General features: G+C 40.4%; 2 protein-coding genes across 2 annotated transcripts; one reads left to right on the top strand and one right to left on the bottom strand.

The window, feature by feature from the left end:
• Positions 1–1,469: 1,469 nt before the first annotated feature.
• On the bottom strand, positions 1,470–3,436 carry LOC146561960 (ribosomal biogenesis protein LAS1L-like). Its single transcript, XM_085293413.1, has one exon. It carries the CDS (start codon positions 3,273–3,275, stop codon positions 1,638–1,640), a length of 1,638 nt encoding a protein of 545 aa, XP_085149539.1. The 5' UTR covers positions 3,276–3,436; the 3' UTR covers positions 1,470–1,637.
• A 2,646-nt stretch (positions 3,437–6,082) lies between these two features.
• On the top strand, positions 6,083–23,895 carry LOC146561959 (glutathione hydrolase 5 proenzyme-like). Its single transcript, XM_085294785.1, has 11 exons — positions 6,083–6,224; positions 10,641–10,748; positions 16,642–16,819; positions 16,908–17,068; positions 17,297–17,443; positions 17,578–17,708; positions 18,586–18,761; positions 18,928–19,019; positions 22,175–22,281; positions 22,453–22,563; positions 22,650–23,895. Exons 1-11 carry the CDS (start codon positions 6,083–6,085, stop codon positions 22,785–22,787), a joined length of 1,491 nt encoding a protein of 496 aa, XP_085150911.1. The 3' UTR covers positions 22,788–23,895.
• Positions 23,896–23,927: the final 32 nt, after the last annotated feature.

The raw sequence follows: 23,927 nt of genomic DNA, 5'->3' as shown, positions 1-23,927 counted from the left end.
ATGTTCTCCTGTAAAGGATAGAAAACAAAAAGCCTCTCTCTGGTACACCTCACTAATCTACTGTGTTCATCTAATGTTCCCTTAATTATTCAAAGTTGGTTCAAGATATCATGTTCTGGGCTCTATCCTTTATATTAACTTTACTTAATCTAAATGCTCTTTATGTGTGTAAAGAGTTTATCTTCTAACCAGGATTCAGTTCATTTTAATCCTTCAACTTAAACATGAAAATAACAATGTCTGCCTCAGTTTTACCATATCTAAATCATCAAACACCCCAAAAGTCCTAAAATGATCCTAAACCCATTTCAACTTAAACCTTAAATCCCCCCTTTATTTTGACACATTTCATGTGTCAAAATAATGTACAAAACTAAAAATGCTCAGTTTTCCCCACTCATGATCCAATCTATGTCATGAAAATGAACTTAAAACAGAACAGTCATCAGTCATGTGCTTAGCCTTAGTCCAGTCTTTACCTCAGTGTCCAGTTGGTCCAACCTTAGTTCAGTTCGTCCGTCCAGTCACCATCCATTCATACGTATTCACACCAGGTATTTCCTCTTTCTTGCCGAGACAACAAGAAACTGTTCCTCTTTCACAGTTGCGAGTAAACATAACTAACCTCTCACCTATAAATGATTCTCTCTAACTAAGTGTGTGTGTGTATATGTCGTCCTCAAATGCTCTCTCATCTCACCCGTTGCACTTCTGACCTTCCACCAGACCAGAGGCTCATCAAATAGCCTCGTCTAACCTGCTCCTCAGAATAACTTAGACTCTGCTTTCATTAATGCAAACTTTCTGCAACTTAGTCTTTCTGAAAGACACACACTGTTTAAACCTCTGAATGCAATATCAATGCTGCAGATTATATTATTAATGCAATGGTGACGATGACGACGATTGGTACACCAGAGGTCGCAATACATTGTGTCCTCGCTCTGACCCTCTCTTGTGGTCCATCCGGCCTCGGGCCTCCAGGATCCTCACCCCCTGTGGTCGCCGAGATCTTCTGCAAAGGAAACAAAACACCTTTTCCTGCATCTCCCTAACTTATCATAGTTGGGACTCTTTAATCAAAAGCCTTATCCTAATTATGTTCTTGACTTATAGACTTGTATTTATATATATTCTTCAACGTTACTCATCATTTTACCACTCTCTTAAAACGCTGACACTAACTTCATTTTAAAACCTCACATTTCCTATGTTATAACCTGTTTTTGATATAGCCTTTTTATTTCATTTTGCTCCTTTTAATGTAACAATAAATTATAATTCTAGTTTATCAGACTTAATCAAAACCTATGCTTTCCTTCCTTTGGTCCTTCTTTAAATAAGAATATTTTGTCTTCTGAAAGTTTTATTTCTGCTTCTGCCAACATGTTTAGTTAACGAGCTCGACTGGACAGAAACAATCACAACTGCTGAACCTGCACTGTGCTCATGGTTAAAATTCCACAACATTTTGTCTTCTGAATATTGTATTTTTGCTTCAAAACTGCTTCTAGCACAACAAGAGTCAGCGGAGGCTGGAATGACAACAACAACAACAATCTTGTGCTTAACATAAAACATTTACCATTTAACATAAAACAAAAAATAACACAAGTAACAAAAATAACACAAGTAACTTAAAAAAGCTTCAGTCCACATTTCAGTTTGTTGAGCTCGCTGTTGCTCCAGAGGAGGCCCTCAGCTGGCCGGGCTGGAGCCGAGGCCCCGGGGATGCTGCTACGTGTCGCGCTGCTCTCCAGCTCCACTGGCTGGTCAAACACAGTCATTATCGAATAATTGTCCACCATGAGGCACGACGGGTCGTCCGACTGTCCAGGAACTTTACCAAGGTCATAGTTCTTCCATGTGACATTATCAGTGCACACCTGCCACGGAGAACCTCTGAGGGCAAGTGCTCTTTCAGCCTGCACGTCTGCCCATTTGCGGTCCTCACTTCTCTCCGAGTCCATCGGTGAGGAGTGTTGCATCTGGTCCAGCAGCATACTCACAGTATATATGGGCTGCTGCTGCTGCAGAGGTGTGCTGGCCTCTGAGCGCTCTGTCTGTGTGTAGATGGAGCAGAGCTGGAACAGCTTCTCTCTGGTTTCCTGAGGGGGGGGATGCTCCATGTCATCCAGGACTAGCTGGATCAGGTGAGGTGTGCTGATGCAGGGGGCATCCAGACATGCAGAGAGAAGCTGCTGCCACCTCAGCTTGATGCGGTTGATGAAAATCCTGTCCTTCATTCTGGCTTTCTTCTGCAACTTTGTCTCAAAATGATATTCAAATTTGTTGTTGTTGCAGAGGAAGACTTCTGAAATCCATGCAGAAATATAGAAACACCTGTGACCGTTGGGCTCTTTGCTGAGCAGCTTCAGTTCCACAAAGAGCTTCTCCAGGAAGAGGTGAATGAAAGACGAAGAGTTAAGCATCTTTAGCAGGGGCAGCCAAAAGCGCAGGAAGGTTTGTGGGACTCTGGGCTCAGTGGGACTGGCACTGTCAGATGTTGCACAGCCTAATGCTTCCAGCTGCTCCATGGTAGGAACAAGAAAACCGTCTTCCAGCAGCACATCAATCAACAGCTCCCTGGACCCCAGTGCAAACTGCTTGATCTCACCCAGCAACGAACTCATGTCTGCTAAGGGGGCCTGCCACAAGCTCTTCCCCTTGTCTTCAGGAGACCCATCATCAAAAGCTTGGTACTGGTCCTTCTGAAAAGAGATCAGCAGCTCCCGAGCGTTTCTGCAGGCATCCACTTCTTTCTGCCTGGCAACGAGCTGCTCATCGGGGCCTCCTCCCAGCTGTCTGGACCAAAACTCCTGCTGGAGCCACTCCAGGGCCACCTTACATCCCTTTCGGCACCATTTCAAAGAAGGAAGAGTCCCATGCATGATTTCGTGCCTCAGATCCACCACCCACTCGGGGATGTTCAAGTTTCCAGCCAGTTGCCTCAGCGGCTGGGTCTTTCTCCCCTGCTGGCGATCCGTGATAAGATTAACAAATCTTACCAGGGCCGTCCCGTACATCAGGGTCAAGTCATCTCCGGTAAGCTGTCCGGACCGGTCCCGCACCTGGCAGCGCACGAGGTCTGCTGTGCAGTCCACGGCCACGGGAAAACTATTAGCGCACCTGGCCCTCCAAGCCGATATCCTCTCTAACGCAAACCTCTGCAGAGAGGAGTCCATCGAGTAAAGGTAGTCCCGAACCTGATCCCACTCCGCTTTGTTAAGCCAGGCTACCACATGGCGTGTTTTCTCAGAGCCCTTTTTATTCATTGTGCGCGCTCCGGACCTCACGCTCAATCTCTCACTCACCGGGAAAAGCCGCTCGCCTCACGCAGAGACCACTCGCAGATTTATATGACAGAGGACCGCGTTCAGAGCTTCGAGTTTTACAGTTGCTTGTCGCACAGCAACCAGGAAATGACGCTAACGTTTTCTTCGGCTTCGTTTGTGGCTGACGTTCACCCTGCGGGCACGCTGACGCCACCTGCTGGATTGGAGGATGGAGCGATGGTTCTACAGAGCGCTTATTTACATGATGCTGGTCATAAACGAGCTTTCTTTGGCTATGGTCAATGGCGTGTCCAGCGGGGTGGCCTGGGGGGGCACAGGCCACCCCCCCAACCAGACTGGCCACCCCAGGTGCCACCCCAAAGGCAAAACAATAAAATTCAATCAAATATCAAATGTCCGATTATGTTTTCACGGTGACGCTCAGATATCCGAGTGTAAGTGAATGCAGCATCGGCTTCTGCGCTATGTGCATCACGTTAGCAAAGGTAGGAGAGCCAAGCACGAAAGACGTCACTGCAGGAAACAATTTTTCGGTGAAAGAAAATGAGGACAGAATAAATGTCCCGGTAAGTAATATTAAGTTTGTTGAGTTTAGTAAACTTCGGCGAAATTAGAATACCAAGGAAAAAATAACACGTAAAGAATTATTGCAGCCGTGGAATATTTCAGACAGTATGCTACAGAGGGGAGCTAACATAAGAGTTATGAGTTATAAGATGTAATCTAAGTCGTAACATTGCTGTATGGAGCTGCAGATTTGGTTGCAGGTTAACATAGCTGGACTGGCCATCGGGCTTATTTGACTTATTTTTTATTTTTTTTGTAACGGCATGAACAATGAGAGGTGGTGGATTGGCCAGATGCAGGTCGATGTGTAGAAATAACTCCGTTGTTTGGTGGTGGCTATGGCGGGGCTTCCACAGAGGCAGCAGGTGGATGAGGGAAGGGGAGGCAGGAGGAGAGCCCCGAGGCAGCCGCCAGTCCGAGTGTCAGGTGAACTGAACTTCAGGTAAGAAGTTATGACCTGCAGTCTATCTGGGTCAGATATGAACTAAGTTTAGGTGGAGTTTATTTTCGTTGTGCTGACTTTTTACTGTCAGTTGCAATAACTCATACTGCGTTCTAGCCAGCTTGGAGTTTTTATACAGCTGTTCGGTTGCTATGATGTTACTGATAGTGAACTTTATTTTATTCATAAGGTTAGTTAGTAGAGTTGCCAACGGCTCCTTAAAAAAATGGAATGGTCCCTCAATCAGAGAAAATATTACACGTTTCGTATTGAGCTGAGAAGAGACGCAGTTTGTCCCGAACTTCAGCTAGAATGGAAAAAGACACAAAGCTGGATTTATTCTGTCTTTATGCTGCACAGCTGCCTCTTCTCTCATTCTCTCCCCCTCCCTCTCCTGTTGCTACTTCAATCATGAAACTGATCGATGATCAGCTGATCGGCTTTTCTCTCTTGTTTGTTTATCGCCCACTTTGCGCCAGAAAGACGAAACCAGCAGATGTCGCGCTAAACAACAGCAGCACGTTTAAGCTTGATCGGCTGTTGTTAGAATTTATTTAATATTAATTTCTAGTATCAGCTGATGTTTGCTGGAGCCACAGCTGTAAAGCTGCTGGTCATGATGTCGGTTTGGATATCTGGTGAGAGGGAAACGTGAAGACCACCCACCAGGATCCTTTTTTATGTAGCTGACAGCTGGTAACTGTGCAGGGGCGGGTCTAGCAAAGTTTTGCCAGGGGGCCAGGTAGGGCATTAACAGGGAAAGGGGGCACAAAGAAATACTTTTCTTTCCTATTCTCATTTAAAATATCTAGCTTTTATTAAATAATTATCTAAATCTTACAACCAAAGTTTTTATCTGACGTAAAATGTATAGAAATCATACATATACCAAAAGGCTGTACATCACTGTCACAACAGGGTTTGTTTTCATTCAAAGGCTTTATGGCTTTAATACCTGGTGGGTCGGTCTGTAGTCAAAATGCCCGATTTTCTGTCCCAGTCCAGCCCTGCAGGTTATACTGGCAGTGTCACCATGCCAGCTGAATGTATTTCATCATCAGCCAGTGTTGTTCTTTATCAATATTACCAAAGTTTACCATAAGGCAGCATAGAAAGTATTTACTTGCTTTCAGGTTTTATTCAAATATTAGTCTTTTCAGTTGTTTCTCCACTTTTTTCCTGTTTCAAAATCAAACACCAGTTTGTGAGAAGATTATCTTCTTTTTTTAACAGGCAGAGAAAGTTTTGCATTGGAATGGCTAATTTGTCAATTGTTTGCTACAAATGTTCGTATTTTAATATTCAAAAATGTTTTTGCCCAAAACATATGTGCAGTATATGTCAGTAAAAATACTATGCAAATATTGCTGTCCTTGAATGCTGAGTAAACACTGAAAAAGCACTGATTGTATCTCTTGTACTTTATCAACGCAGTATCTAAAAACTTTGCACCGTAGTGGTTAAAATCTCATTCTAATAAGAGTTAAAAGTGCATTTGGTTATTAGGTTTATAGGATTATTGAATTATGGTTAAGGGTTGGTAGAATTTTTTTTTAAAAACATTATCTGCCAATTAAATCTGCCACCCTTCTCCAAATCTGTGCCCCTACCTGGCCCCCCCAACAAAAATTTTCTAGACACGCCACTGCGCCTATCAGTGCCCACACAGCGGAAATATGTGCGCAACACGTAGCTGTGCTGTCTGGGGAATCATCAACAAGCGGTAAACTTTCAGAGGAAGTGAACTACTGACGGTTACGCAGAGAAGAAAACAGCGATGTCTGAGTCAGACGAGGAGCGTGGTACTTTCCGCACCAGCAAGAACACTGAGGGGGCAAATACGACTCCTAATAGCCCCAAGGGGGTTATGGTGACACTACCTTGCTTCTCTTGGTGTCCCAAAATATGCAGCCCAAACGGTCACGCCATCTTCTGGATTTGTTTTTTTTTTTTTTTGGTTGTGCAATAGTTGGTGGTATTTGGTTAGGGGTATGGTTATGTAAAAGTAAAGGTCAGGTTGTCCCGTCGGACGACGAGGACCCTAATTGCCGTTTCTCAAAAGCTGCAGTGGCCGCAGACTCCGAGAATTGTTCGGAGATTGGAAAGTGAGTAACATTTGAAACTTCTGATACATTTTTTTTTCACATTACACATACGATTATGCACTGATCCAAATGCAAACGCTAAAAAATCTCCAAGAACTGCGAACATATGGGCTCAAATTGTGGTCATAAATATTTTGTACTTGTAAATCAGGATTTGTATGTGTAAAAAGAATTTGTGTGTGCCTTAGTGATGTGTCAGTTGTGAACGAAATGGCTCTTAGAGCCGGGTCTTTGACGTGAACGACGCAAGCCGGCTCCTTATCGCGAGCCTCCCAGTCCTACTGCCAGTTTCTGGAAGACACCTTCTTCAAGCAGTGGTACAGGAAGAAGTCTGCATCCTTCAAGAAAAACATGATTTTCATGCAGGACAATGCTCCATCACACGAGTCCAAGTACTCCACAGCGTGGCTGGCAAGAAAGGGTATAAAAGAAGAAAAACTAATGACATAATGACATGGCCACCTTTTTCTTTCTCTCACCCTCTCTCCCTCTTGCACTTTTTTTTTGCTTCATTCCGCATTTGAGCTTTGCGCTGGGATGAGGGGGGAGGGGCGGTAGTTACACTGGCAGTAGCACAGGAACAGAGCAGGAGGGAGAGAGAGAGAAAGAGAGCCAGGGACAACAACGTCAGATTAGAAAGGTATAGTAATCATCCACAACTATTTTCAGTTGCGGATGATAAAGGATTCAGAAAGTTTATTCATGCAGGTCCATATGACAGAGAGTATGCATGTTCTTTTTGTTCTGTCATGACAATTTAATTGTGGGACATTACAATTTTGATGAAGATTAAAATTAAATTAATTGTGCACACATGATAACAATAACACTAAAGTGATAACGATGAACTCTTTCAGGGACATTCTTCGGAAAAATGGCTCTGCAGTAGATGCTGCCATTGCTGCGCTGCTGTGCACCTCCATCATGAACCCACAGTGCATGGGGATTATGGAACGCCAGGACTGCCATAATGAATTAATTAAATACACCATTAAATAATTAATTAAATGTGTCAATAATTAATTAAAATTGGAATTAATTAATTAAATAAATAGTTATGACACATGTAATTAATTAATTATTGACACATTTAATTAATTATTTATGTATTTCACATTTTAATTAATTATTGACACATTTCATTAATTATTGACACATTTCATTAATTATTTAATGATATATTTATTTATTTCATTTTGGCAGTCCTGACGCCTGGCTCTCATCATGAAATAATTTTATCTGTCAGCCTCACCCATCAAACTCAGGGGGCGGGGTTAACGCTGCCCATGCAGCTTCTCTAACATTTGATTGGTTGCCGTGCAAAGTAAGTCAAAACAGGTCGATCCTAGAAAATCGATTGCTTGTGTAGACTTGGGGCAGCCAGGTATCCCAGAATGCAGATCAAATCACAGGCAGCAATGGTGGTGGTGTAGTTTTAAAATGCCCCGTTTTTCTGTCACCAGCTACACTTTTAACAGTGTTTTAGCCGCGAATGTCGCGACGTATGTCTGGTCAGGTTGTCAACATAGAACATGTTTGCAAAAGTGCTCAGATGTTTTCAGAGATTTCACTAGCTCTGCTAACAGTTAGCATGCAGAGTGCACCGAGGGGGTTACGTTAACCGGTTTGTTTACATATTCCACTCTCCGTGTTCCACATGTTGCATTCGCAGATTCTCATTTTCACCGAACGATCGTCTCTTTCCGCCTGGTCTTGTGTCTCTGTGCTTCTGTAACATAAAGAACGAGCTGACATTTTTCTCACGAAACCAGCGATCAGCTCAACAGACCCTCAGTTTACCTGCATGCATCCTCCTCCTCATCTGTCAGCTGTTTAACACCTGCTGCTAATTCAAGAAACACGCCTAGTTACCTGGTGATAGTCACAGTTTAACTGGGCAGCCGGTGCTCGATATAAAGCAATGTCAGCGCATTTTTCTGCACAAGATAAGTAAATATAGTGTTTTCCCCGAGCGCAGAGCTGCTGGAGCTTGTTTCCTTACAGAGCACTTTATAGGCGCTTATAGCAGCTTTATCAGCGGCTGATGTCCAATCACACAGCTTTGAAACCTCAGCTGAGTTTTAGCTCTCAGTGGTTAAACGCTGGACTTCATTCACTCAGGTTCTGTCTGTCGGGTCACGTTTACTTCGCTGTTTTATTTACAACTGAGCAAATCGGTTTGGCTGAGGTTAAAGTTACGTTTCATAACTGCATAGTTTCACAGACGTTTAATGGTTCACTGGCACATGTGTTAGACTGAACTATTATCTAAATATCATCTGTTTTTTAATAGTTATTCAACTGTATTCTAAGCACCAGCTGTCTGTTAGAATGTGATTTTTTCTCTCTCTCTGTTGGCAGAGGTATAAAAATGCGCAGGAAAATCTGACATGCATGGCAAACTTCACCGACGATATTTAGGGAGGAATAAACACACATCAAACATAAATGAACCAATTGCCTGTCTCCATAATTGAGAGAATTTTCTCTTCTTATGTCAACACTCTCTCTCTCTTTTTTTTTGCTTTTTTTTTGCTTTTTCGGTCATGTTATGTTTACCTGTCAAAGGCTTGTTACAAACTATGAAACACATCGTGCAGACTTCTGGATGTTAGAAGAAAACTAATACTGCTCATGAATGAGACTAAAGGCAGGAAGGTGTCCTTTAAAACTAAACATGTTAATAGGACCTCCCTGTTTATATCATAGTTTATGATATAGCACGTGTATTTCAGTAATAGCCTGCTGAGGCCACTATACGTGCTGGCCTCATATCAAATGTGAAGGCAGACTGAGTCTATGTTTGACGTTTTTTATATCTAATCTTCCTTTTCAAACATTTAAACAGCAGCGAGTCTGCAGCTGAGGGAATACAAACTCAAACTGTCGGAACAGGTTTGCTCGTTTCTTGGATTCATTTGGTGATTTATTAAATGTATAACTGTTATTCTAATCTGCTGCTGAGTCTCTTACACTTTTCTTTATGCTGTATATTTTCACGTCTCTGGAATAGTTGGCAGTTAGATAGTCAGCTGGGAAACTTTGTGTTAACTCATGGAGCTGAGGATATCGTGGATATGCTGACCTCGCTGCGTGGTGTACAGAGCGAGGTCAGCATGATTAATATTCACAATAAAAATATTAGCCGAACATCATGAAGTCTGTATGTGTTTCATAGTGTCGAACAACCTTTGTATAGTTAAAGGCAGCAGTTACTACATGACGGAAACACCAACGTTATCTCTTTTATGTGTTTATACACAGGTCACACTGATTACTGAACAAAAACCCAAAGATCAGATGTTAAACAGATTTATTTGCTCTCTCTCCTCCTTAAACATGTTTTTAATGTTAGTTATAATTCAGAATTGGCGACTGAAACACGTAGGACACATAAGAACATCAGGAAATAAAACACCGATAAATATAACCTCAGTAAAAGAAGTCAGCGGGGGTTACTACAGCTGTGTACCGGGGCCTGCGCTTTGTCGGTGGGATTGCTTGCGAGGCGAGCGGGTCTATCCCACGCTTTGCCGTGAGACTGGGCAGACATCTCCGAAATCATCGAAGCACTTTTGCAAAGAGGCTGTATCTTGACAAACCGACCAGACACATGAAGATTAAACCACTACATTCTCGGCTAAAAAAATATTAAAACGGTATTTGGTAACACACAAACAGGGTTTTTCAAAGCTCAGTTCTGTTAGCTTCCACATGCCGGTTGTTGTGTGCTAGAAACAATGGCCACCAGGCCAAAGCAATGGTTTTGACTCGATCAGCGTTAACCCCGCCCCCTGAGTTTGATGGGTGAGGCTGACAGATAAAATTATTTCATGATGAGAGCCAGGCGCCAGGACTGCCAAAATGAAATAAATAAATATATCATTAAATAATTAATTAAATGTGTCAATAATTAATGAAATGTGTCAATAATTAATTAAAATGTGAAATACATAAATAATTAATTAAATGTGTCAATAATTAATTAATTACATGTGTCATAACTATTTATTTAATTAATTAATTCCAATTTTAATTAATTATTGCCACATTTAATTAATTATTTAATGGTGTATTTAATTAATTCATTATGGCAGTCCTGGCGTTCCATAGGGGATTGGAGGCGGGGTCATATTCACTGTGATGGACAGCTCCAGTAACAAGACACCCTCGCTACTCTTTGCTCAGCTCTGCTGTGGATTAATGTAGTAATATGTCATCTTTTCAAAGGTAAAGTGAAAATCATCACCTCCAGAGAGACTGTCCCCAGCAACGTGACCTCTGACCTGCTTAAGTCGTGTCCTAACACCACAGAGTGGACCGTGGAGTGGCCGCAAGGTGGGCTGTTTATCTGGCATAATGCTAATATTTATAAGGTTTTAGTCTAATCTGCTCTTGGACTCACCTTTATGACACAGCTAATTTATTCTGTACAGGTCACTGCTAATGCACACTGTGAGTCATTCCTCATTCAGCTTTCCTCAAAAAAGCAAAACTGGGATAATATAAAAAGAAAAGAAAAAAGATAAAGCAAACCACTACAGAGGGTTTGGCTGTCAGCAGATATTAAAGACAATGAGTCGGTGTCATATATGACACTATCAGAATAATCTAGCATAAACACCATGAAATACATGCTCCTTAGTTTCAGAAACAACCAGAGAGATTGAAGTAGTCAGGTTTTTCTCCAAACTGGTCTTAACAGGTCTTTCTCCAAATGATACACAAGATGTAACACAAAGGTTTTAAAGGTGTAGTCAGTTATCTGTAGAGATATATTTTAAATTCTGCACCTTAATCTGCAAGTCAAACTCAAAATATGAAGGATCATACCTTTGTTTTATCACCTGAGAGGGTTCTTGTCATCAAAGAAGCGGAGGAAAGAGACAGCATGATTGGTGTCTTGTTAAAATGTCATCCTCCTCCTCACCTCTAACCTCATCTACTGAATTAAAGTCAAGACTCTAATACACTAAAGAGTGCACAACTATTCTTATTTAATTATTGAAAATAATAATTATTGGAAAAAAATAATAATAATAAAGTCAGCAACAAAAACCTAAATGATCTTATACCTCTTCAAAGAAATATATAACAAGACCAGAGAAATTCAAATACTGGGTCAAAAAACCCACATTTTTGTTTGCCAAAGGATAGCTGCTCCACAGTCCTGGGTCCTTTTTGTCATATCTGTCATTTCATGATGCACTCGATGTGTTTTTTCTTGGTCAAAGGTTTGAACTGCAGGCAGGCCATTTTAACACCCAGGTACTTCTTCTGTGAAGCCATGCTATTGTAATAGATGCAGCATGCGGTTTAGCGTGGTCTTGCTGAAATAGATGTCAACTCGATGGGAGCACAAGTTGCCTGTGTACACCTTTCAGCACTGGTGCATTGCCAGATGTGCAAGCAGCCAATTCTATAGGCAGTAAAATAATTACATACCTTCAGAGGTTTTGAATTGAGTGTTGATAACAAGCTGCAAAAACAGCAGCACTTAACAACGTTAAAGCCCTTTACTCTTTAGCCCAGAATGCAGGATCCACATTTTCTAAAAAAAAATTTGATTTGTCTGACATTAGAACAGTTCTCCACTTTGCCTCAGTCCTTGTTGAATGAGCTTTGGCCCATTCAACATGTTTATGTTTAAAATGCAACACCGCCACCTAGGGGAATTTCCAATATTAAAATGCCTTTATTAAATGCATTTGTTAAAAGACAAAAAAGGATTAATAAGCAATTGCAGCCCAGAGAATAATGAAAGGTGACTGTGGTACAGCCAACTCTAATAGACTCTAATCGAGTCTGCAGAGAATGTCCACACATAAGGTCTTCATACAGTATTAGTCCTTTATTTTATCCAGGTAAAAAATCTCATTGAGATTAAAAATTTCATTTCCAAGAGAGCCATGGCATCATGGCAACAAAAGTCAAAATAGACGTACCACATTAGGATATAGCATTTAAAAAAATACAATATCCCGTACAAACATGTGAGAAATATACAATAACAGATCTAATTAAGAGCGACATTAAATACAATGACACTGAGTAAAAGAGTTATTCTCTCGTTCCTTTAAGACAGACTTAAACTCCCCCAAGGTAACCAATTCTGATCATTTCAGTTCCTCCTGCAGATTATTCCAGGAAGCAGGGGCAGCGTAATTAAAAGCCTTTTTCTCCAATTCTGTTCTGATTTTTGGGCCAATCAATTGTATGATATTGTGCGAATGAAGGCTGTATTGGTTGTGGTTTTTACACATATAAACACATAAATAAGATGGAACCAGCCCAAGGAGAGGTTTATAGATAAACATCAACCAATGGGAGAGTCTACAAATATGGAAAGATGGACATTTAGCAGCAGCATACAAAGAACAATGATGTACACAATTTCCATAACCAGTAATAAAAAGTAAAGCACAATGGTACACAGTATCCAACCTCTTTAGGTAGTGAGCAGGTGCATTAAAAAATAAAAAGCAGGTCACCAAAATCCATTAAAGGTAAAGAAGTTGCATGAATCAAGTGTTTTCTCATTTGGAGGGAGAAACAGGATTGATTTCTAAAAAAGAAACTTAGTTTTAGTTTTAACTTCGACACAAGCCTTTGAATTTGAGTTTTAAATGACAAATTCTGATCTATAATGATCCCTAGATACTTGTAAGATGTGACCATTTCAATTTCAGTTCCTTGAATTGTTGTAATCTTAGGAGATGTAGCTAACAACTCTTTGCCATTTGAGGATAACACGAACTTGTATTTCTATTGATTTAACACCAACTTAAGTTGGGTTAAATGGGACTGAAAAACATCAAAGGCAGACTGCAGAAATTGCAGGGTTGGTGAAGGAGATGAACAATAGATAATTGTATCATCTGCATAAAGATGAAATGCAGCATTTGACAAATTATCACAAAGGTTGTTTATGTAAAGAGAAAAGAACAATGGCTCTGATATGGAGCCCTGTGGAACTTCTTTGGATACTTGGATACTGGGAGAAAAGAGGAAGTTTGCAGTCCATTGAATCAATGATGTCATTAACCACTTAAATAGCAGCAGTTAGTGTGCTGTGTTGTTTTCTGAATCCTGACTGATGTTGGAAAGAACTGAATTTTTGTCAAAAAAGTCTTTCAGTTGTTCACTAATGAACAGCTAAACTCTGAATCTAGAACTTTTGCTAGAACACACAATTTCGATATGGGCCTGTAGTTATTAACATCTGAAGGATCACCTCTTTTCAGCAAAGGGAGAACACAGGCAGATTTCTGTATTACAGGGATCTCACTTTCGAGAGGCTAAGATTAAAAATGTAAGTTAGTGGTTCTGCTATAAAATCTGCAGCCAACTTAAGACAATAAGGATCAAGTTGATCTGGTCCTGCAGATTTATTTAGATCCAACAGATTTAAAGCCCTGTGGACCTCAAAAACATTTAGTGGAGAAAAACTGAAGGGTTGGACCAAAGATTCAGTTTGAGTGGTTGCAGAGAGAGCCTCCTGTTGATTAAGCTGTTTTAAATCTGGATATAAAGATTCAAATAGAGATCCTGAAGAATGAAAAAGCTCATTAAAGCAGTTTAGAATATCACATTTCTCCATTAAGGTGCAGGAGTCTTTTACGACAAAGGCTGGCATCTCATTTGTAGTTATGTCTCCATAAGAAGATTTTATTATTTTCCAGAATTTCTTAGGATCGTTCAGATGTTTAGTAGTTTTTGAAAGATAGAATTCTGATTTGGCCTTTTAAATTAAGGAAGTTGAACGGTTTCTGAGCTGTCTAAAAATCAGCCAGTCCGCTTCAGATTTGGTTTTTCTGGCATCCCTTTTTTTGAGTAGACTGGAGAGCTGATGTCATGGTCTGGCTGGCAGACCGTGGGGATGTGGGGAAAGGAGGACCCAAAACGCAGACTCTGCGATGCAAACAGTGCTCTTTATTTACAGTGAAAAGCTGTAAACACAATAACTCCCCGTTGCTCCCTTGAACCCCGTGTGCATGCTTCCCTCCGACGTCTGTGTTCGTGCTCCCTGCTGTTGTGTTTCCGCACACCCCGTGCGTGCTGCCTTTCTGGACCACTCTTCCTCCTGCAGGGAAACCATAGAAGCAGCCGTCAACACTAACCCTCGGCAGGTATATACGAACAGCACTGACATATACTGACACACACTAACTTGGTACGATAACTCAATGATCCCACGCCAGTGGGAGCTCCAACATTCTCCTAAGTAGCTCCCCCGACGAGCCCTGGGCCCTATTTCAGGAAGCCGGTTTAGTGCAAACTCTGAGTAAGTATACCCTGAGTTAACGAAAACTCTGGGTTTTCGGTTTCACAAAGCGAGTTTAGATTAATTAACCCTAACCCTAAGACAACCAGTCCCAGTTGAAATCTCCAGCCAGCACAATTTCATTAAAATCTAAAGTAGATCGTTTTTCACTAAGTGAAACTAAAGCCTCACTACTAGCTGAGGGGGGTCTATAACAGCCCACAATGGTAATAAAATAGCCCTTCAAAAGTTAGAGCTTGAGGGCAAGAAGTTCAAACTGTTTACAAACAGATACTGATGATTGGACAGTAACATGGAATTTGTTTTTTACGTAAATTGCAACACCGCCACCCTTTCTGGTGCGGTCGCAACGGAAAAGATTATAGCGCGTTATTGCAATGTCTTTGTCAGTAACCGATTTTGTAAGCCACTTTGCTGATAATGTAAGAATATCAGTATATAACTCTTTCATCCAAATTTTCATGAAATCAAGTTTGGGAAGAAGACTTCTGACATTTAAATGAGTGATACCAAGACCCGTTCAAGCTTTAAAATCACAAGGAGTACTCAAGCATTTGCAATCTGGACCAGGATTAGGTTGTATTTCCAGATAAAAGAAGCAGAAGAACAAAAACATTTTCTTTTCACAGATTTTTTTTGTAGTTTAACAGACTGATTTCTCTTACAGCTCAATCTCTTTGGGTGGTGAGAGAATTGGGAAATAAACCAGTGATATGGAATAAATAAATCAGTTAAATCAGATGGAATGAGATCTCTGCTGATGATCACATTTGAGAAGCTTCTAAAAGATGTAAAATCCCACCTTGTTCCCTTTGAGAGGAGTAAGAAGTATGATTTCCCTTGTTCTGCAGACTGTTCCTGCACCTCATGTAGACAAAAAGCTGTCAATAAAATCAATAAAGGAAAAAAGGCTACTGAGGATAACATGCTGACTAACAGGGAAAAAAAAGGTAGACCCAGTCGACCTGTGGTAGAGCCTGGTTGTGGCCAGATATAGATATAATCGTCGCATTAAACAGCTTCTAAGAGCAAGATCAGTTACTGAATGGGCTGTTCAACAATAGACAGCTTGCCAGAATGCTGTCCCATCTTTCCCATTTTCTGGTCTTTAATTAATGTTAATTCCTCCCCAGGACAAATCTTAACTCTCCTCACAAGTCCATCTTTATCAGTCATTGTTTCTAATTTGGCTAATCTCCACTCGTTCCCTGGCAGATTATCTGTCTGTGGAGGTGAAGCTGGAAATGTTGTGAGATGCTAAAGTGGGGCCAGAGACACAGGCTGCTGTGGATGCACATGTCCCTGTCCCATATGTTCCTGTCAGCAGAGTACAAATGACCTTCATGCATTACTCCCTGATTGTCTATAGTGTGTTGACTTTGAAGGGAAGCTGTGGATCCATATGTAGAATCAGCATAGTCTCTGTTAAGAAGCGTCTTTTGACAGCATTTGAGTATGGGATGGACAGCAATAAGAACTGGGAGTAGTTGGAGCAGTTCACTTGTGGCAGACATTAAAAAATAAAGAAATTAGACATTAGAATATGTGTGAGAAAGATGAATCAAGGAAAGAAAGGGGGCTACAGACACTATTTATTTATGGGGCCCAGAGTTCTGTGCTACACTCCTGCACACAGGCTGCATAAACAGTAAGAAAAGTAAATATAAGATATGCTAAATGCTTCTTTGAGCCAGAAATAGTGTAAATATAGTGAAATAAACTTAAAATAACTGTAAGATGCAAAATGTTATCTCTAACATAATCAGTTACAAACACACACATTTCCCTCTGAAATGGAGCAGAATAGAATAGAGTATTTACAAAGCACCAAATTATAACAGACATCATCTCAGATCATTAAAGGTCAGGACCTTACAGTTTACTCAAAACACGAGCAAATGTATGTGGGACTTTCCAGCACTGACTATCCATTATCTATCTAACCAGGTAGCAAATGGATTGGGGTTCCTGGGGAAATTCGAGGTTATGAAGCGGCACACCGGCTTTATGGGAAGTTGCCCTGGGCCGACCTCTTTGAGCCGACCATCAAATTAGCCAGAGAAGGATTCCCTATTCCTTACTACCAAGGTCAACACATCCCACGCATTGGTAACACGTCACTACGGTATGAAATACACCCACAATGTGATTTCAAAAATACAAAGAGCAAACAATGAATGTTTCAGCTTTATTTCGCTGTCTTTGTCTTTCAGGAAGTTATATTTAGATAAAAATGGGAACCTGCTTAAGACCGGTGATACTGTGAAATTTGAGAAACTGGCTGACACTTTGGAGATGATCGCAAACGAGGGACCAGATGTGTTTTACAACGGAACAATAGCAAAGAATTTAACCAGTGACATTCAGGATGCAGGTATTATCAGACGGGTTTCATCCTGCTCTCTTTCTGACCGTTTTCTATGTCTGCCAGGCACAATGATCTAATTACAAATTACAAAAATCTATTGGTTTTGGAAAACTGTAACATGATCCCTCACAGGCTACACTGTGATCTGTCTCGATCCATTCAAACTCTTGATTATGAAATTCATTGTGTTCATTTGTACTCAGCAGAATCATTTGTTTCACTGTTCTTGCTCAGGAGGAAACCTCACACGGAAGGACTTGGAATTGTATGAAGCTAAAGTGACTGATGCGTGGAATATTTCTTTGGGAGAGTATAAGCTGTACTTCCCTCCGCCCCCTGCAGGAGGAGCCATCCTCAGCCTCATCCTCAACATCATGAAAGGTTCCTGATTGTTGCTTCTAGCATGTAGAGTTTGATTCATATAGGAAAATGATCCTTATCAATCTTTACAAATGTGATACACTAAGAATTGATGTTTTCAATCCAAAAAAAATTTTTTTAAAAAATATTTTTAGGATACAAAATGGAATCAGAACCTAAGACGACTGATGAAAAGATTTTGTTTTATCACCGTTATATTGAAGCTTTAAAATTTGCCAATGAATTAAAGACAAATATCAGCGATCCAAACTTCAGCTCAGATGAAGTAAGTATCTCAAAATCCTACAGATTTGCACCTGCTTTGTTGCATAAAGAATGATTCTATTTAAGTGACTAAACAATTAAAAGTAACAATACCACATCACAAAACACAAAACAAACCGCCCCTTGCCTGCAGCTCATCCACAAACTACACCCCACCACAGTCAGTTTATGCACACTGATAATGAGTTGAGGTTTTTTTGTAATATCTCTGAGTTTTGCACAGTTGGACTTTAGGTTAATTTGTTGGGTTGAGATTGTGACTATGTGTTAACAAAGTGCTTTTACAGAAGTGTTCACCTTTGTTAATGATCAATCAGGGGCATTTGATTATCAGTACCTGGCTGCTACTTACAATTAAAGTTCTTATAGAAGCACTAAGGGTGTAGAAAACCAGTAGAGTGCTGTAAGAATTTCTTTGAGTCTCAGCATTTTCATTTCAGCATCATTCTGAGCAGTGACGTAGCTTTTAAAACATATACATATAAATACAAGTTTTAAAAGCACATAAACCTAAATTGGCTTAATATTTGTCTTTAATTTAGTATGTATATATTATTGTTATTATTATCTTAGTATTTAAATATAAGTATAATTTTGTGTAATGTGATGTTTTCAGATACTCTGTAGTTCACACAGATGACTGAATTTCAGAGACTCTATCTTTGGCAGTCATATGTTGAGCTTGATCACTAACCAATATTATAACCTCTAGTATTCATTCATTCATTCATCTTACATCAGTGATGGATCAATGATCAAAATTCTGTTAACATTTGGCTTCAATTTTATAAATTTCTTGACAGCAATGTATTTTCTGTAATGTGCATATTTATTTAGTTTCATTAATTCATTTTATTAATTCTCTGTATTTCACACAGATGGCAAAGAAACTGACACAGGATAGCTTTGCAGACAGCAAACGAAGCTTGATCAGCAGCGACAAGACTCGTGATCCTGGCATCAACTTGTATCTGGACAGCATCGGCACCACACATGTATCTGTGCTGGCTGAAGATGGATCTGCTGTGTCTGTCACCAGCAGCATCAACGATGAGTCAGTACCTGCATCATTCTGTTTCACTGCTAGAAACCAGCTATCAGATATTTTTCTTTCTTGAAACTGAAGATTTAAGAGATTATGGAGGAACTTATTTTTAGACTATTTCTATACTACAAAGAGTGTCTTGGCTTTGTAGTTAATTTAGTTTTTTTGTTTACAGATTCGGCTCCGGGGTCCTCTCTCCAAGCACTGGAATCATTCTCAACAACCAGCTGTCTGACTTCTGTGGTAGAGCTGATAGCTTCTCTCCTGGTAAGAGATCAGTAGGATGCTTTTTATGAAATACAAGTAATTAGACGAGGAAGGTGGATTATTTCAAAACTAATACCACAAAGAGTTTAATTTTTTTCCTGAAATTATTTTCCTGACAGGACATATTTCTTTAAGTAATTTCTAATAATGGCAAAATAGTGCCATTGAGGAAATGAGAGGAGAAAATGGCATTTCATAATTCATTGTGATGCATCATATTTTGTTGATCATGGAAAAACTAAACTTGTTGATCATTTCCACGATGTTTTGCCAAACTGAAACACATCATGTGAATTTGGACTAAAATTGCATTTTCTGTTTAATACCATAGCCTGCTAAAATGTTTGAATGTTCAAGAACAGGCACAGTTTTACTACTGCTGTAGTAAAATCTGTTTCCATGTCAACGTGTTGTTGTGTGAAGTTTTTCCTTCACACTGTCACCAAGTACTTGCTCATAAGGGGCTCTTCTTATTGTTGGGGGTTTCTCTCTACTGAAGTGGGTTAACCTTATGATATAAATGTACCATTGTGATTTGACGGTATATGGATATTTATATTCATTTAAAATTATATAGAGGACAGCACACTGGCACGGTGTTGCCTTATAGCATAGGTGTCAAACTCTGGCCCGCGGGCCAAATTTGGCCCGGAGCCTAATTACATTTGGCCTGCAAAGCCATACCAAATTACTATTAGAGCTGGCCTACTGGTATTATACAGCTAATAGATATATTGTTTAGTATTAAGCTTTGCTTGTTCCATATTCAGTTTTTCAGCAAAACGTGTTTGAGTCCATAAGAAAAGATTCATTCTTATATCTGGAGGAATAAATATATTTCAATAAATATTAATGTTAGCCCGCGACTTTGTTCCAGTTTTGAATTTTGGCCCACTGTGTATTTGAGTTTGACACCCCTGCCTTATAGCAAGAAGGCCCTGAGTTTGATCCCACTTGTGTGGAGCTTGCATGTTCTCCCCATGTTTGTGTGAGTTCTCTCTGGGTACTGCAGCATCCTCCCACAGTCCAAAGACATGCAGTTAGTAGGGTTAGGCTAATTGGTGAATCTAAATTGCCCATAGGTGTGAATGCGAGTGTCTCTCTGTGTTAGCGCTGCATCCGGCTAGCGACCTGACCTCGGTTTACCCTGCCTCTCGCCCTATGGTAGCTAGGATTGGCTCCACCACCCCTGCAACCCTGAGAAGGATAATCTGAAGATAATCGATGGATGAATCTATATATAGATCTATAATATTGATTCAAGTGTGTTCAAGGTTCTGTATAATTCAGTTTGGACATAGCATCATTCAAACATTAATCTAACACACTGACAGAGTCTCAGTAATAGCTGCACTTTGAAAGACATTTCACTTTAGTTTGATACAGATTCAGTAGAGATAACTCACTTGTTGTGTGTGCACTTTCATCATTTGTTGATAAGCATGGGCGGATGCAATTCTAAACTTGTTTGTAGAGCACAGGTGTCGAACTCCAGGCTTTGAGGGCCAGTGTCCTGCAGATTTTACATGTGTCCTTGATCAAACACAGATAAATTACCTCCTCAGCGGCTGTATCCCAATTCAGGGTCTGCAGCCTTAAAGTACGCAGCCTTAACGGTCCACAAGGGCCGCGTAATCAAAGACCGCTGAGGCCGGAAGTGCGAGGCTTGTGAAATGGGACGGTCTAGCCTCCGTCGCGCTGCCCAGGTTGCCTAGCAACCATGATACTAACAGCTGGAAACGTTTCATACAGCTTTGTTTGACAGGAATGAAGGAGAAACCTTTTTGTTCATTTGTTTGTTTGTTTCTACATGAGCTTTGATCATTCTCTGTGAGATTAAGCTCAGCTATTGAACGGCGTATATTTTAAAGTAAAGGCTTTAAAACCAAGTTAGCACAAACGTCACTAATGTCACATAACTTTGCCGACATGTGGCCAACAGTAATGTTTAATGTTCTTCGTTATTAAACATTTGCACATAAATAAGTGACATAATATTCAGTACTTACTTAAAGTTTACTCTTCGGGCGCCCCTCATCCGCCTTTTTTTTTTTTTTTTTGGCAAAATTATCGACACCCACCGCCATGCTATGCATTATGGGATATGTTGGGCCACGAAGTCTACACTGCTACATCCTTAAAATTCAGGGAAATGAAGGACGCATTTGAGGGCAGCATTTCGAGCAGCCTTTGAATTGGGACAGCCTTCGTCGCGTCGCTGTGACGTAATCTGTTGGGTCTAAACTCAGACCCTGCTGTATCCAGGACTTATTCCCGTGAAAGAAAAACAAGGCAACAGCGATCAATCGATTTACTTGCAAGGGAGGCCTCGTCGGTATCTCAGAAACGCACTTCGAATCTCCTTACGAGTGACCCCGATGATGGCCTCCTCTCGCTGCCTTTTATTGAAAACGTTCACACAATAAACAATAGTTTACAAACACCTCCCCTCATAACCCCCCTTGGTTACAAAGACAAGGCACTGTATGTGTGTGTTCTCCTGCTGACCAAAAAGGGTCATAAAAGCATAAAAGCAGGAGCAACATCCTTGGTCATAAAGAGGGTAGTCTCCCCCACACCCAATTCATGGTTCACCCTAGATAACAAAGTGAAGCCATACAAAGGGGAGGAAGTTTACCAACATCAAACAGACCTTCACAAGGATGTGCCTGTGATAAAACACTACAGCCCCCACCCAGAACCTCGAGAATCTGGGGAGGGGGGAAGAAATAATTTCTTTCATCACAGAGTTAAAACAATGTAGAGATGGTAAGCATAAAAATGACAAACATTTAACAATTCACTTTAACATAATCGGCCTTGAAATGCGTACTTTAAGGCTGCAGACCCTGAATTGGGATACAGCCAACATGTCTTGGAGTTCTCCAGAAGCCTGGTAATGAACTAATCATTTGATTCAGGTGTGTTCACCCAGAGTCTTATCTAAAACCTGCAGGACACTGGCCTTCGAGGCCTGGAGTTTGACACCCCTGTTGTAGAGTATAAAAAATTCAGGTATGAAAATACTGCATGAAAATACAGTCACTGATTCGTGTATGAAACATTTGTGTAAATGATTTATGCACAGATATGTGTGTACAGACTGATTTCTGTTTTCTAGTTTTGTCATTCAAGGTCTTTGTTGTATTTCTCAGGGGAGCGGCCTCCCTCCAATATGGCCCCATCTGTGCTGAAGTCTCCGTCGAAGACGCTGGTGATTGGAGGGTCTGGTTCTGAAACGATTCCACCGGCTGTGGCCTCGGTATGTATGCATGGTAAACACACAAAGGTGCCATTACATATTAAATAAAATAAATTGATGTGGACTGATGCTGGTCTTTGCTGTTAAAGCTTGCATCATAGCAACAAGATTCTTCACCCTAATTTATCCTGTAATCATCACTTTCTCATCTCATTTTTTTTTCTCTCCAAGGCGCTCATGAACCACCTTTGGTTTGGAAAGAGCCTTAAGGAGGCAATTATTACGCCTGTTGTTCTTGTAGACTCTAAAAGTGAAGTAAAACCTGAACCCAAGCTTGAAAAGGTAATTTATTCAATGTATTTAAATGATAAATTAATAAGTTCTACTTCTCTTGTTCCATCTGAGTCTCTCTCCTCTTTGCCCTGCAGGATGTAGTTGATGGTCTTGAAGCTCTGGGACATAAAATAGCAAAATTCTACAACACAGTTAACGCTGTGGAAAAGGCGGGCAGCTGTATCTCTGCATGGTCTGATGAAAGGAAAAAAGGCAAAGCTGCTGGTTACTGAGACCAAGAGTCAGTGATGTCAGTTATACAGCATGGTCTTAAGGTTATGGACACTGCTGTAGCTACAACATTGGTAAATCTATATTCGTCTGTTAACTGATAGATCATTCATGCTTTGCTCATGTGTCTAAAAAGTTTGTAATATTGAAAACATAATGCAACGATCAGATCAGTTAAATCCCAAATTTCATGCAAAAATGTGCAAAGATAGCACTGTAAAAACTAGAAATGTAATTTTTTAAAAAAGTAGGGATTGCTGTTGATCTCCGCCTCAATTTTTTTACAATCAATATGACCTTCTAAATATTTGTTTATTTTGGGTTTTGATACATATAGAATTGACTAAACAAGGAAACAGCTTTCAGGTCAAAATGTGAAGCCCATGCCTGTTTCTTTGACCTGCATTCTTTCTAAAAAGCAGGCCAGCAGGTTGAGACTGACTGCAGAAATCTTTGGTTATAGTAAACAATTCATATTTTCAAGTCTCATCAAATTCATGTTTACTTTGTAGATTTTAGCCCACTGGATAGTCCAGAAGGGAGATAAAGTAGGGTACACTTTAGGGCAGCCCTAAGTTATCTATCAATTGATTTGTAGTTTAACCCCCCAGCCCCCACCCAATGTTTTTTATTATTATGTTTTTATATTTAGTTTTCATATTAAGATTTTGAGCTTCATTAATCCTGCTATGTTTTTGCTCTTATAAAGTGTGGGTAATTCTGCTGATGTGCTCAGGGTAAAAGTTAATCTGACAAGCAGTTTGTGAGGCAGGTTTTCTTTTTACCTCGGTATCTGTCTGAGCTCCTGTCTGTTTATGATTAATAAAGTATTCTGATTCTGATTGTTTCAGGATGACCTGCCATTATTCAATGACACATCTGCTTACCTGCATCTTTTGCTCGTTTCTCCTCCTCTTCTTTTCTCTTTTTTCTAAACTGAGGACCTGATGGCTTTGAACTTTTCTTGTCCATCTTCCATTGGTTTTAATTTTGCACTCCAATATGAACACCCATCCCCCAACCCAAGGATCACCACAACATGATCTAACACACCTACACCTTAGTTCACAGATTCACTTTGTCTAGGGTGCATTTCTGAGATTTCACACAACCCAGGATTCAAATCATGAACACATAATGGG

The sequence above is a fragment of the Mchenga conophoros genome, linkage group LG12 (genome assembly GCF_057382185.1).
Source record: "Mchenga conophoros isolate Kocher_MC1m ecotype Shallow Benthic linkage group LG12, M_conophoros_male_GT1.1, whole genome shotgun sequence".
NCBI lineage: Eukaryota > Metazoa > Chordata > Actinopteri > Cichliformes > Cichlidae > Mchenga > Mchenga conophoros.
This window is presented reverse-complemented; position numbering and strand designations above follow the sequence as displayed.